Source organism: Salmo salar, chromosome 15 (assembly GCF_965601325.2).
Source record: "Salmo salar chromosome 15, fSalSal1, whole genome shotgun sequence".
Lineage (NCBI taxonomy): Eukaryota > Metazoa > Chordata > Actinopteri > Salmoniformes > Salmonidae > Salmo > Salmo salar.
In genome coordinates, this window is record NC_138305.1 from 28,346,832 (window position 1) to 28,363,715 (window position 16,884).

The window sequence follows — 16,884 nt, forward strand, 5'->3', positions numbered from 1 at the left end:
CGTCTCACTAACCAACCAACCATGGGTCGCTTGATGGAGTGGCTGAAGGATTGGCGGCTGACTGGGGCTACAGACATGGGACTGTTAGCAGAACCAGAACTCTGTGAGCGACCGAGTGTTTAACTGTGTTTTGTACTTTTACTTATTCAACGTTAAAGGATAATGGTATTTCTACTCCTTTTGCCTTGTCAGACTCTCTCTCACACACACACACACACACACACACACACACACACACACACACACACACACACACACACACACACACACACACACACACACACACACACACACACACACACACACACACACACACACACACACACACACACACACACACACACCTTTACCCTCAGAAAGGTTTCTGTGATTGGATCGGTGCTAGTTGCCATGGACAACAGAGATGTTTTTCATTGCATCGGTTACTTTATTCTTCTCCATCCTTCTTCCTGCCTCCTCAGAAATAAACGCAGTTTCTCAAAGCTACTACATCCAAATGTTCATACAATTAGAGGTTCACTGTTTCTCTCTGTCGTTACGTGTTCAATAACTCTTGAACCATGTTATTTCCTCAGTGTGTCATTTCTCATTTCTACTGTGGAAAGAAAGGTGTACAGGCAGGCAAGGAGACTCTGCAGCTTGGGAACCAATCCAAACGGAGCAACATTTACACAATGGTTACCTAGTTTTTGTACAACAAAGTAAATGTTTTGAACTGAAAATCCACAAAACTATCACTACTTTAGCTAGCCAATTATGCTCTTAACTAATCCAAAATCTAGAGCACTAAGGGCGTCAAGGGACGCCATGTTTGTGTGTGTATAGTTTGTCAAATTAAGGCACAATGGCACTTGATAAACAACTATAATGGGCTCAAGACTGACCCTTGAGGGACCCATTTTTAATTTCCTCATCTCACCAAGCAAATCAGATTCAGACCAAGTTCAATAAAGCTAGAATAGCTCTAATTCAATGAATTTAATTTCTAGTTTCATCATTATCACCAACACAATACACATTCTAGCAACAATCTTATTTTGGTACTCAGTTAATATCTGGGGTATTCCTGTCTTCGGTATTAATATCATGGCTTGTGCATTATCCATCACCCATCAAACTGAAACCCTACACATCAATGTCTCCACTCTGCCACATGACAAATTGTGCAACGGTTTTGGTGTTAAGCGAGTGAAAAGGACAATGTGTCATCATGACAAATCACATCAAAATATTTTTTTTGCATACGAAAGAGCATACGAGGTGTCACCGTGGTAGGTGACTTATCTTTTAGTGAGAGGCAAAAGGACTTTACTTTCCATATAAAAATCCAAACACCAAGTCCAATCATCGTCGTCATCGTCTTCATCACATCAGTCTCTCCTCAGTAGTGGCTGGCCATTTCAATAGGTGATACTGTATGATGGATACAATGGCAACAGAAGAGCAACGTGGAGCTAGTTTTCAGGTTCCATTAAGGTTCAAGTGAGTTAGTCTCTCAGATACAGAGAGTGTCTTCTCTACCCAGATGGTGTTGTAGGGTACCTGCGTAGTGTTCTGGTGTCCTCTCTGCCCAGATGGTGTTGTAGGGTATCTGGGTAGTGTTCTGGTGTCCTCTCTACCCAGATGGTGTTGTAGGGTATCTGGGTAGTGTTCTGGTGTCCTCTCTACCCAGATGGTGTTGTAGGGTACCTGCGTAGTGTTCTGGTGTCCTCTCTGCCCAGATGGTGTTGTAGGGTATCTGGGTAGTGTTCTGGTGTCCTCTCTACCCAGATGGTGTTGTAGGGTATCTGGGTAGTGTTCTGGTGTCCTCTCTACCCAGATGGTGTTGTAGGGTATCTGGGTAGTGTTCTGGTGTCCTCTCTACCCAGATGGTGTTGTAGGGTAACTGGGTAGTGTTCTGGTGTCCTCTCTGCCCAGATGGTGTTGTAGGGTAACTGGGTAGTGTTCTGGTGTCCTCTCTGCCCAGATGGTGTTGTAGGGTATCTGGGTAGTGTTCTGGTGTCCTCTCTGCCCAGATGGTGTTGTAGGGTAACTGGGTAGTGTTCTGGTGTCCTCTCTGCCCAGATGGTGTTGTAGGGTAACTGGGTAGTGTTCTGGTGTCCTCTCTACCCAGATGGTGTTGTAGGGTAACTGGGTTGTGTTCTGGTGTCCTCTCTGCCCAGATGGTGTTGTAGGGTATCTGGGTAGTGTTCTGGTGTCCTCTCTACCCAGATGGTGTTGTAGGGTAACTGGGTAGTGTTCTGGTGTCCTCTCTACCCAGATGGTGTTGTAGGGTATCTGGGTAGTGTTCTGGTGTCCTCTCTACCCAGATGGTGTTGTAGGGTAACTGGGTAGTGTTCTGGTGTCCTCTCTGCCCAGATGGTGTTGTAGGGTAACTGGGTAGTGTTCTGGTGTCCTCTCTGCCCAGATGGTGTTGTAGGGTATCTGGGTAGTGTTCTGGTGTCCTCTCTGCCCAGATGGTGTTGTAGGGTAACTGGGTAGTGTTCTGGTGTCCTCTCTGCCCAGATGGTGTTGTAGGGTAACTGGGTAGTGTTCTGGTGTCCTCTCTACCCAGATGGTGTTGTAGGGTAACTGGGTTGTGTTCTGGTGTCCTCTCTGCCCAGATGGTGTTGTAGGGTATCTGGGTAGTGTTCTGGTGTCCTCTCTACCCAGATGGTGTTGTAGGGTAACTGGGTAGTGTTCTGGTGTCCTCTCTACACAGATGGTGTTGTAGGGTAACTGGGTAGTGTTCTGGTGTCCTCTCTACCCAGATGGTGTTGTAGGGTAACTGGGTAGTGTTCTGGTGTCCTCTCTGCCCAGATGGTGTTGTAGGGTAACTGGGTTGTGTTCTGGTGTCCTCTCTACACAGATAGTGTTGTCTATCTATTAAAGTTCATTGAAGTGAGTAAGAAGTCTGTCTCAGATGAGGTGTAGCGTTGTGAGGAGACGTGTCTCTCAAATACAGATAGCGTTGTTTTATGGTAGCTGGGTAATGTAGTGTAAGGTGTCCTCTCGACCCAGGTAGGGTTGAAGGGTAGCTGGGTAATGTAGTGTTAAGTGTCCTCTCTACCCAAGCAGGTCCTCATACTGCTTCCTGAAACAGTCCCCTGCAGGGAAGAAGTCCCAGCATCTCTCCTGGTACATCTTCCACACGTACGACTCCTGTTGAGGGAGACGGAAACACGCAGTACGATAAAGGGTTTCATGAGTGAGAAGGTGTTTTTCGATGACCTGTGACCTGTTTTCATATGATAAAGAGAAGTGTTATTGTACGTACCTGACCGGTGTGTTCAGTCTCGTCCTTGTTGATGAGGTACATCAGGAAGAAGCTGCACAAGGACAAAAGCAGTGTCAAAGGAGGCCAGTTTGATCAAAATATTAACTCAGGCTTTCATCCAGAGCATCATTGGTTAAACACATCTAATTAAATTCAAACGAGAGCCTTTTAATGGAGCAGCTCTGGTCGTATGTGCTTGAACAACATCCTCATGTCCAGTTATGTACTCACAGGTAGTTGGCAAGGTTGTGCTCTTGTAAGGTGTGGGTCTCAAAGCCGTGGGGTGTCGTGTCAAAGTAGTCATTTCCAATTCCACAGATGAAGCATTTAGTCTACAAGAGGATGGAATGTGTTAACCCAATCAGATACATTTCCCACCCTTAACATATTAGCATTTATTCAAGAGGATAAAATGTTCTGTTGTGAAGAATATGGAATCGTGTCAACGACTTAACAACAACAGAATAACATTGCTGTTTCCTAACATTGATACAGTAGGTTCTAGGTGAGACCAGGTGAACTCTCACCTCCAGACCAGGTGAACTCTCACCTCCAGACCAGGTGAACTCTTACCTCCATATCCTCCTTCACCTGCTCCTGCTGGTCTCTCAGTTCCCCAAACGCATCAATAATCAAACCTGGAGTATTGAACAAGACAGCATTTTAACTTCACATTTATTACACAGGAAAGCCTAGTTCTCTCAGCTGTTGTTTTAAACAGCAGGAAGCCAAGTACAGTGATTCCCAACCTGGGGTTCTGGTACCTCGGTGGTACCAATCCTATCCACAGGGGGTATTTGGGAAGACTCATATGACTCATATCGTATTGCAAAGCAATGTGATCGGAGGTACAGTAACCAAACAAGGTTGAGAATCACCGGCCACGTAGATAACGTACCCTGGATGATGGCCAGGAGGATGACGATGACGAAGAAGAAGAAGGTGATGTCAAAGAGGATACGCCACAGCTCGTAGGGGTCTCCAGCCGGGTCCTCAAGCTCATCACCGATACCACCGCCGGCCCTCACCCCGGCGTACAGGTGGAACAGATAGCACTGAGGAGGATATACAGGTGGAACAGATAGCACTGAGGAGGATGTGCAGGTGGAACAGGTAACACTGAGGAGGATATACAGGTGGAACAGATAACACTGAGGAGGATATATAGGTGGAACAGATAACACTGAGGAGGATATACAGGTGGAACAGATAACACTGAGGAGGATGTGCAGGTGGAACAGATAACACTGAGGAGGATATATAGGTGGAACAGATAACACTGAGGAGGATATACAGGTGGAACAGATAACACTGAGGAGGATATACAGGTGGAACAGATAACACTGAGGAGGATGTGCAGGTGGAACAGATAACACTGAGGAGGATATATAGGTGGAACAGATAACACTGAGGAGGATATACAGGTGGAACAGATAACACTGAGGAGGATATACAGGTGGAACAGATAGCACTGAGGAGGATATATAGGTGGAACAGATAACACTGAGGAGGATATACAGGTGGAACAGATAACACTGAGGAGGATATACAGGTGGAACAGATAACACTGAGGAGGATGTGCAGGTGGAACAGATAACACTGAGGAGGATATATAGGTGGAACAGATAACACTGAGGAGGATATACAGGTGGAACAGATAACACTGAGGAGGATATACAGGTGGAACAGATAGCACTGAGGAGGATATATAGGTGGAACAGATAACACTGAGGAGGATATATAGGTGGAACAGATAACACTGAGGAGGATATACAGGTGGAACAGATAACACTGAGGAGGATATACAGGTGGAACAGATAGCACTGAGGAGGATATACAGGTGGAACAGATAACACTGAGGAGGATATACAGGTGGAACAGATAGCACTGAGGAGGATATACAGGTGGAACAGATAACACTGAGGAGGATATACAGGTGGAACAGATAACACTGAGGAGGATATACAGGTGGAACAGATAACACTGAGGAGGATATACAGGTGGAACAGATAACACTGAGGAGGATATACAGGTGGAACAGATAACACTGAGGAGGATATACAGGTGGAACAGATAACACTGAGGAGGATATATAGGTGGAACAGATAACACTGAGGAGGATATACAGGTGGAACAGATAACACTGAGGAGGATATATAGGTGGAACAGATAACACTGAGGAGGATATATAGGTGGAACAGATAGCACTGAGGAGGATATATAGGTGGAACAGATAACACTGAGGAGGATATATAGGTGGAACAGATAACACTGAGGAGGATATATAGGTGGAACAGATAGCACTGAGGAGGATATATAGGTGGAACAGATAACACTGAGGAGGATATATAGGTGGAACAGATAACACTGAGGAGGATATACAGGTGGAACAGATAACACTGAGGAGGATATATAGGTGGAACAGATAACACTGAGGAGGATATACAGGTGGAACAGATAACACTGAGGAGGATATATAGGTGGAACAGATAACACTGAGGAGGATATACAGGTGGAACAGATAACACTGAGGAGGATATACAGGTGGAACAGATAACACTGAGGAGGATATATAGGTGGAACAGATAGCACTGAGGAGGATATACAGGTGGAACAGATAACACTGAGGAGGATGTGCAGCAGTTTTGGATTCCTTCCTACAACATGTTCTGTGAGTTGTGGAATTAAGTCCAACCAAGCCATCTATTAGTGGATTATCTTAAAGACTTAACCTGTGAAGGATGTGTATGACTGACTGATACGTGCTATGACACAGTATCAATACTACTTTGTTGAGTTATCTATTAGCAGTGAGTAGAGGGGGGTGTGTGCAGACTTACAGTCATCATGTCGTCACACTTCATGTCAGGGGCGTCCTCGTCCTCGCTCTTGTTGTAGAACTTCCTGAAGAAGTTGAAGGCCACCACAGTGTACAGATACACCACCACCGCCAACAGCCCTACAGTCAGCACCAACTGTACAGAGAGAGAGAAGGGTCATTATTAGTGAAGATGTTGAAGGCCACCAGGGTGTAGATACACAGCCCTACAGTCAGCACCAACTGTACAGAGAGAGAGAAGGGTCATTATTAGTGAAGATGTTGAAGGCCACCAGGGTGTAGATACACAGCCAACAGCCCTACAGTCAGCACCAACTGTACAGAGAGAGAGGACATTCATATTCACAGTGTTCTCTGCATACAGAAATGTAAAGTGTGTTGAGCAGGGGTTGGAACCAGTTCAGGGAACAGAACCGAAACATAACAGGGATAGAACGTGATCTCTGGTGTTCCTGAACAGAACCGTTATTTTATTATCTTGAGAACCGATTAATAATATTATTTTTAGTTCACAAAATATTCCCAATGTCTAGTATATCATTGTGTCATTTGGTTAATTAAGCTACAATGTTAGTCATAGTCTCAACACATTTGTCACGTCCTGACCAGTAATAGGGGTTATTTGTTATTGTAGTTTGGTCAGGACGTGGCACGGGGTATTTGTTTTATGTGGTTCGGGGGTTATGTGTATGTAGAGGGGTGTTTTATTTATGTGTTCCGGGGTTTTGGTGTATGTTCTTGTTTTGGTATTCTAGGCTTTTCTAGTTTGTATATTTCTTTGTTGGTCTGTGTGGCTCTCGATCAGGAACAGCTGTACATTGTTGTTCCTGATTGAGAGTCATATTTAGGGAGCTTGTTTTCACCTGGTTGATTGTGGGTAGTTGTATTTGCACTGCTGTTGTTTAGCCTGCAAATCTGTTAGCTGTCGTTCTTTGTATATTGTGTTCGCTATAATAAATATAATTATGAGCACGCAGCCCGCTGCGCCTTGGTCTCTACATTACGACACCCGTGACAACATTCCAGTTCACGTCATGATGTTCAGCGCTTCAAGCAATTTCCCTCCATGTCCACTCTCTCATCTCGCTCCTGCACTTATCTGACCAATCAAGTATATAATCAACTATCTTACCTGGTCTGAAGCAAGCTGCTCTATCGTCGCTAATTTGTTGAGTAAATTCATGAGCTGAAGGTAAAAACAATGTTGATTTCACAGGTTAAAAAAAAATTACGAAAGGGAACTATATGAAAACTTTTTTGGGGGTTCGAACTGGTTCAGAACTTTAAAAACATTTTTATGGAACAATAGGACATTTATTTAGGTTCCAACCCCCGGTGTAGAGACCTGGGTCAAATAAAATAAACAAGACTTCACTTGACTTGACTAGAATGAGGATATCAACCTTTCGTAACCAGCAACCAGACCTGGGTCAAATTGAAATGTCATCGGTATCTCTGTACATTCAAATTGCCATTGATAAAATGCAACTGTGTTTGTTGTCTGTATTTTATGCCTGGCTATACCATAACCCCACCATGGGGCACTCTGTTTACAACGTTGACATCAGCAAACCACTCGCCCACACAATGCCGTACACGTGGTCTGCAGTTGTGAGGCCGGTTGGACATACTGAGAAATTCTCTATAATGACTTTGAAGGCTTACAGTAGAAAAATAAACATTCAATTATCTGGCAACCGCTCTGGTGGACATTCCTGCAGTCAACATGCCAAGTGAACACTCCCTCAAAATGTGAGACATCTGTGGCATTGTGTTGTGTAACAAAATGACACATTTTAGAGTGGCCTTTTATTGTCCGCAGCGCAAGGTGCACCTGTGTAATAATCATGATGTTTAATTAGCTTCTCGATATGCCCCACCTATCAGGTAGATGGATTATATAGGGCAAAGGAGAAATGCTCATTCAGGGATGTAAACAAATTTGTGCACCAAATTTGAGAAATAAGCTTTTATTTTGTATTTCAGCTCATGAAACATGGGACCAACACTTTACATGTTGTGTTTATATTTTTGTTCAGTGTATGAGATGTGCTTGATTTAGCTAGTTCTTTTTTGAAAGCACAGGTATTTGACATGTATTTGACCCAGATCTGAAAGCACCCTATTGCCCCATGTGTCTGTCTGGGAGGATCTTCCTGGCTTCTCGTCACTAAAGTGATGTAACTGCTTCCCCCATGTGTTTTCAGATTATTGCAGATAAGGGAGAGGAGGCAACTTTATATTATTGAGATGTCCCCTGATCTACAGTCTAGTGGTTCAAATGTCTATGTGGCTCTCTGACGGTGCCTGGTGGTGTTATTGCCACATGCCTGTTTTCCATTGTGAGTGACGGAGGACAGGATGGTCCGGAGGGTCTTGAAGCCCATGGCGATGTCCAACAGATGGGCAGCGAAGAAGAAGTTGTTGTAGTGCCCCAGGATGGACATGGTGGCGTACCAGATCAGGTACAGGAACGACTGACATGACAGAACAAGGAAAAGTGAAGCTCAGTCCGTCACTTCATCAGTCTAAAAATCAACTTGAAATCCTTAGTCCTTTCACCTTTGTGTTTGCCATTTGGAAGGGACTGGATAGGTGTAAGCAGTATGGTGATGGCTCCAGCTAGCCTCCTGTTTGACCATACTGCTTACACCTATCCAGAGCCCTAATGCCAGCCACAAACACTGAAGGGAGAGGAGCTAGGTTGACAGTTTGGCTTTATTGAGGGAGTAAACACTTACGTTGTCAGTCAGCACCACTCCCATTTTCCAGATGTGGTACTTGGTGTCGATAGAGCTCAACCTACCATAGGGAAACAGACAAGAGGTTTCTTAGCTGGGAAACAGACAGAGGTATCTTAGCTGGGAAACAGACAAGAGGTTTCTTAGCTGGGAAACAGACAGAGGTTTCTTAGCTGGGAAACAGGCAAGAGGTTTCTTAGCTGGGAAACAGACAGAGGTATCTTAGCTGGGAAACAGGCAAGATGTTTCTTAGCTGGGAAACAGGCAAGAGGTTTCTTAGCTGGGAAACAGACAGAGGTTTCTTAGCTGGGAAACAGACAGAGGTATCATCATGTATTTTACTGTGTTGGTATGAGAGGATTACTTTCTCACCAGCGGTTAACTAAACTGAGGTACTATGTCTATCACTATGTTTACTAGCAACGTATTTTATTAGCGATGCATCAGCCAGCATTCACACTATTAAGAGTTTAGTTGAGATGATATGAGAAGAGTGGATGTCTCACCACGACACAAGAGAAGCCGCCTCCACCACAGTCTCCTGAGTAGGGTCGAAGTCCAGGGCGCTCTTATCCAGACCCAACAGCTCAGCTATCCGCTCAGCTCCATACAGGTCTCCATACTTATTAATGACCTATAGACAGACACATACAGATCTCCATACTTATTAATGACCTATAGACAGACACATACAGATCTCCATACTTATTAATGACCTATAGACAGACACATACAGATCTCCATACTAATTAATGACCTATAGACAGAACAGACACATACAGATCTCCATACTAATTAATGACCTATAGACAGACACATACAGATCTCCATACTAATTAATGACCTATAGACAGAACAGACACATACAGATCTCCATACTAATTAATGACCTATAAACAGACACATACAGATCTCCATACTAATTAATGACCTATAGACAGAACAGACACATACAGATCTCCATACTAATTAATGACCTATAAACAGACACATACAGATCTCCATACTAATTAATGACCTATAGACAGAACAGACACATACAGATCTCCATACTAATTAATGACCTATAAACAGACACATACAGATCTCCATACTAATTAATGACCTATAGACAGAACAGACACATACAGATCTCCATACTAACTAATGACCTATAGACAGACACATATAGATCTCCATACTAATTAATGACCTATAGACAGAACAGACACATATAGATCTCCATACTAATTAATGACCTATAGACAGACACATACAGATCTCCATACTAATTAATGACCTATAAACAGACACATACAGATCTCCATACTAATTAATGACCTATAGACAGAACAGACACATACAGATCTCCATACTAATTAATGACCTATAACAGAACAGACACATACAGATCTCCATACTAATTAATGACCTATAGACAGACACATACAGATCTCCATACTAATTAATGACCTATAGACAGAACAGACACATACAGATCTCCATACTAATTAATGACCTATAGACAGACACATACAGATCTCCATACTAATTAATGACCTATAAACAGACACATACAGATCTCCATACTAATTAATGACCTATAGACAGACACATACAGATCTCCATACTAATTAATGACCTATAGACAGAACAGACACATACAGATCTCCATACTAATTAATGACCTATAAACAGAACAGACACATACAGATCTCCATACTAATTAATGACCTATAAACAGAACAGACACATACAGATCTCCATACTAATTAATGACCTATAGACAGACACATACAGATCTCCATACTAATTAATGACCTATAGACAGACACATACAGATCTCCATACTAATTAATGACCTATAGACAGACACATACAGATCTCCATACTAATTAATGACCTATAGACAGACACATACAGATCTCCATACTAATTAATGACCTATAGACAGACACATACAGATCTCCATACTAATTAATGACCTATAGACAGACACATACAGATCTCCATACTAATTAATGACCTATAGACAGAACAGACACATACAGATCTCCATACTAATTAATGACCTATAGACAGAACAGACACATACAGATCTCCATACTAATTAATGACCTATAGACAGACACATACAGATCTCCATACTAATTAATGACCTATAAACAGACACATACAGATCTCCATACTAATTAATGACCTATAGACAGAACAGACACATACAGATCTCCATACTAATTAATGACCTATAGACAGACACATACAGATCTCCATACTAATTAATGACCTATAGACAGACACATACAGATCTCCATACTAATTAATGACCTATAGACAGAACAGACACATACAGATCTCCATACTAATTAATGACCTATAGACAGACACATACAGATCTCCATACTAATTAATGACCTATAGACAGAACAGACACATACAGATCTCCATACTAATTAATGACCTATAGACAGACACATACAGATCTCCATACTAATTAATGACCTATAGACAGAACAGACACATACAGATCTCCATACTAATTAATGACCTATAAACAGACACATACAGATCTCCATACTAATTAATGACCTATAGACAGAACAGACACATACAGATCTCCATACTAATTAATGACCTATAGACAGACACATACAGATCTCCATACTAATTAATGACCTATAGACAGAACAGACACATACAGATCTCCATACTAATTAATGACCTATAGACAGACACATACAGATCTCCATACTAATTAATGACCTATAGACAGACACATACAGATCTCCATACTAATTAATGACCTATAGACAGAACAGACACATACAGATCTCCATACTAATTAATGACCTATAACAGAACAGACACATACAGATCTCCATACTAATTAATGACCTATAGACAGACACATACAGATCTCCATACTAATTAATGACCTATAGACAGAACAGACACATACAGATCTCCATACTAATTAATGACCTATAGACAGACACATACAGATCTCCATACTAATTAATGACCTATAAACAGACACATATAGATCTCCATACTAATTAATGACCTATAGACAGACACATACAGATCTCCATACTAATTAATGACCTATAGACAGAACAGACACATACAGATCTCCATACTAATTAATGACCTATAAACAGAACAGATACATACAGATCTCCATACTAATTAATGACCTATAAACAGAACAGATACATACAGATCTCCATACTAATTAATGACCTATAGACAGACACATACAGATCTCCATACTAATTAATGACCTATAGACAGACACATACAGATCTCCATACTTATTAATGACCTATAGACAGACACATACAGATCTCCATACTTATTAATGACCTATAGACAGACACATACAGATCTCCATACTAATTAATGACCTATAGACAGAACAGACACATACAGATCTCCATACTAATTAATGACCTATAAACAGACACATACAGATCTCCATACTAATTAATGACCTATAGACAGAACAGACACATACAGATCTCCATACTAATTAATGACCTATAGACAGACACATACAGATCTCCATACTAATTAATGACCTATAGACAGACACATACAGATCTCCATACTAATTAATGACCTATAGACAGAACAGACACATACAGATCTCCATACTAATTAATGACCTATAGACAGACACATACAGATCTCCATACTAATTAATGACCTATAGACAGAACAGACACATACAGATCTCCATACTAATTAATGACCTATAGACAGACACATACAGATCTCCATACTAATTAATGACCTATAGACAGACACATACAGATCTCCATACTAATTAATGACCTATAGACAGACACATACAGATCTCCATACTAATTAATGACCTATAGACAGAACAGACACATACAGATCTCCATACTAATTAATGACCTATAGACAGACACATACAGATCTCCATACTAATTAATGACCTATAAACAGACACATACAGATCTCCATACTAATTAATGACCTATAGACAGAACAGACACATACAGATCTCCATACTAATTAATGACCTATAGACAGACACATACAGATCTCCATACTAATTAATGACCTATAGACAGACACATACAGATCTCCATACTAATTAATGACCTATAGACAGACACATACAGATCTCCATACTAATTAATGACCTATAAACAGAACAGACACATACAGATCTCCATACTAATTAATGACCTATAAACAGACACATACAGATCTCCATACTAATTAATGACCTATAGACAGAACAGACACATACAGATCTCCATACTAATTAATGACCTATAGACAGACACATACAGATCTCCATACTAATTAATGACCTATAGACAGACACATACAGATCTCCATACTAATTAATGACCTATAGACAGACACATACAGATCTCCATACTAATTAATGACCTATAGACAGACACATACAGATCTCCATACTAATTAATGACCTATAGACAGACACATACAGATCTCCATACTAATTAATGACCTATAGACAGAACAGACACATACAGATCTCCATACTAATTAATGACCTATAGACAGACACATACAGATCTCCATACTAATTAATGACCTATAGACAGACACATACAGATCTCCATACTAATTAATGACCTATAGACAGACACATACAGATCTCCATACTAATTAATGACCTATAGACAGACACATACAGATCTCCATACTAATTAATGACCTATAGACAGAACAGACACATACAGATCTCCATACTAATTAATGACCTATAGACAGACACATACAGATCTCCATACTAATTAATGACCTATAGACAGAACAGACACATACAGATCTCCATACTAATTAATGACCTATAGACAGACACATACAGATCTCCATACTAATTAATGACCTATAGACAGACACATACAGATCTCCATACTAATTAATGACCTATAGACAGAACAGACACATACAGATCTCCATACTAATTAATGACCTATAGACAGACACATACAGATCTCCATACTAATTAATGACCTATAGACAGAACAGACACATACAGATCTCCATACTAATTAATGACCTATAGACAGACACATACAGATCTCCATACTAATTAATGACCTATAGACAGACACATACAGATCTCCATACTAATTAATGACCTATAGACAGACACATACAGATCTCCATACTAATTAATGACCTATAGACAGACACATACAGATCTCCATACTAATTAATGACCTATAGACAGACACATACAGATCTCCATACTAATTAATGACCTATAGACAGACACATACAGATCTCCATACTAATTAATGACCTATAGACAGACACATACAGATCTCCATACTAATTAATGACCTATAGACAGACACATACAGATCTCCATACTAATTAATGACCTATAGACAGACACATACAGATCTCCATACTAATTAATGACCTATAGACAGACACATACAGATCTCCATACTAATTAATGACCTATAGACAGACACATACAGATCTCCATACTAATTAATGACCTATAGACAGACACATACAGATCTCCATACTAATTAATGACCTATAGACAGAACAGACACATACAGATCTCCATACTAATTAATGACCTATAGACAGACACATACAGATCTCCATACTAATTAATGACCTATAGACAGAACAGACACATACAGATCTCCATACTAATTAATGACCTATAGACAGACACATACAGATCTCCATACTAATTAATGACCTATAGACAGAACAGACACATACAGATCTCCATACTAATTAATGACCTATAGACAGACACATACAGATCTCCATACTAATTAATGACCTATAGACAGACACATACAGATCTCCATACTAATTAATGACCTATAGACAGAACAGACACATACAGATCTCCATACTAATTAATGACCTATAGACAGACACATACAGATCTCCATACTAATTAATGACCTATAGACAGAACAGACACATACAGATCTCCATACTAATTAATGACCTATAGACAGACACATACAGATCTCCATACTAATTAATGACCTATAGACAGACACATACAGATCTCCATACTAATTAATGACCTATAGACAGACACATACAGATCTCCATACTAATTAATGACCTATAGACAGAACAGACACATACAGATCTCCATACTAATTAATGACCTATAGACAGACACATACAGATCTCCATACTAATTAATGACCTATAGACAGACACATACAGATCTCCATACTAATTAATGACCTATAGACAGAACAGACACATACAGATCTCCATACTAATTAATGACCTATAGACAGACACATACAGATCTCCATACTAATTAATGACCTATAGACAGACACATACAGATCTCCATACTAATTAATGACCTATAGACAGACACATACAGATCTCCATACTAATTAATGACCTATAACAGAACAGACACATACAGATCTCCATACTAATTAATGACCTATAAACAGACACATACAGATCTCCATACTAATTAATGACCTATAGACAGAACAGACACATACAGATCTCCATACTAATTAATGACCTATAAACAGACACATACAGATCTCCATACTAATTAATGACCTATAGACAGAACAGACACATACAGATCTCCATACTAATTAATGACCTATAGACAGACACATATAGATCTCCATACTAATTAATGACCTATAGACAGACACATACAGATCTCCATACTAATTAATGACCTATAGACAGACACATACAGATCTCCATACTAATTAATGACCTATAGACAGACACATACAGATCTCCATACTAATTAATGACCTATAGACAGACACATACAGATCTCCATACTAATTAATGACCTATAGACAGAACAGACACATACAGATCTCCATACTAATTAATGACCTATAGACAGACACATACAGATCTCCATACTAATTAATGACCTATAGACAGACACATATAGATCTCCATACTAACTAATGACCTATAGACAGACACATACAGATCTCCATACTAATTAATGACCTATAGACAGACACATACAGATCTCCATACTAATTAATGACCTATAGACAGAACAGACACATACAGATCTCCATACTAATTAATGACCTATAGACAGACACATACAGATCTCCATACTAATTAATGACCTATAGACAGAACAGACACATACAGATCTCCATACTAATTAATGACCTATAGACAGAACAGACACATACAGATCTCCACACTAATTAATGACCTATAGACAGACACATACAGATCTCCATACTAATTAATGACCTATAGACAGACACATACAGATCTCCATACTAATTAATGACCTATAGACAGACACATACAGGTCTCCATACTAATTAATGACCTATAGACAGACACATACAGATCTCCATACTAATTAATGACCTATAGGCAGACACATACAGATCTCCATACTAATTAATGACCTATAGACAGACACATACAGATCTCCATACTAATTAATGACCTATAGACAGACACATACAGATCTCCATACTAATTAATGACCTATAGACAGACACATACAGATCTCCATACTAATTAATGACCTATAGACAGACACATACAGATCTCCATACTAATTAATGACCTATAGACAGACACATACAGATCTCCATACTAATTAATGACCTATAGACAGACACATACAGATCTCCATACTAATTAATGACCTATAGACAGACACATACAGGTCTCCATACTAATTAATGACCTATAAACAGAACAGATACATACAGATCTCCATACTAATTAATGACCTATAGACAGACACATACAGATCTCCATACTAATTAATGACCTATAGACAGAACAGACACATACAGATCTCCATACTAATTAATGACCTATAGACAGACACATACAGATCTCCATACTAATTAATGACCTATAGACAGACACATACAGATCTCCATACTAATTAATGACCTATAGACAGACACATACAGATCTCCATACTAATTAATGACCTATAAACAGACACATACAGATCTCCATACTAATTAATGACCTATAGACAGAACAGACACATACAGATCTCCATACTAATTAATGACCTA

At 39.9% G+C, this 16,884-nt stretch overlaps 1 protein-coding gene across 6 annotated transcripts in view; it reads right to left on the reverse strand.

Moving 5' to 3' along the window:
• Positions 1 to 406: 406 nt before the first annotated feature.
• The window catches only part of LOC106571102 (ryanodine receptor 3), a 234,663-nt gene continuing 218,185 nt past the window's right edge, over positions 407 to 16,884 (reverse strand). For 5 of the 6 annotated variants that reach the window (XM_082961634.1, XM_082961633.1, XM_082961632.1 and 2 more), the window contains 9 exons: positions 9,343 to 9,470; positions 8,837 to 8,897; positions 8,426 to 8,572; positions 6,097 to 6,231; positions 4,155 to 4,311; positions 3,830 to 3,894; positions 3,488 to 3,588; positions 3,257 to 3,308; positions 407 to 3,141 (listed from right to left, as the gene is read on the reverse strand). In XM_082961634.1, the coding sequence (XP_082817760.1) occupies positions 3,046 to 3,141; positions 3,257 to 3,308; positions 3,488 to 3,588; positions 3,830 to 3,894; positions 4,155 to 4,311; positions 6,097 to 6,231; positions 8,426 to 8,572; positions 8,837 to 8,897; positions 9,343 to 9,470 (942 nt within the window). In that variant the 3' untranslated portion in view covers positions 407 to 3,045. Of the gene's footprint in view, positions 3,142 to 3,256; positions 3,309 to 3,487; positions 3,589 to 3,829; positions 3,895 to 4,154; positions 4,312 to 6,096; positions 6,232 to 6,329; positions 6,411 to 8,425; positions 8,573 to 8,836; positions 8,898 to 9,342; positions 9,471 to 16,884 lie in introns of those variants that run through there. The other variant, XM_082961635.1, reaches the window with a different exon arrangement.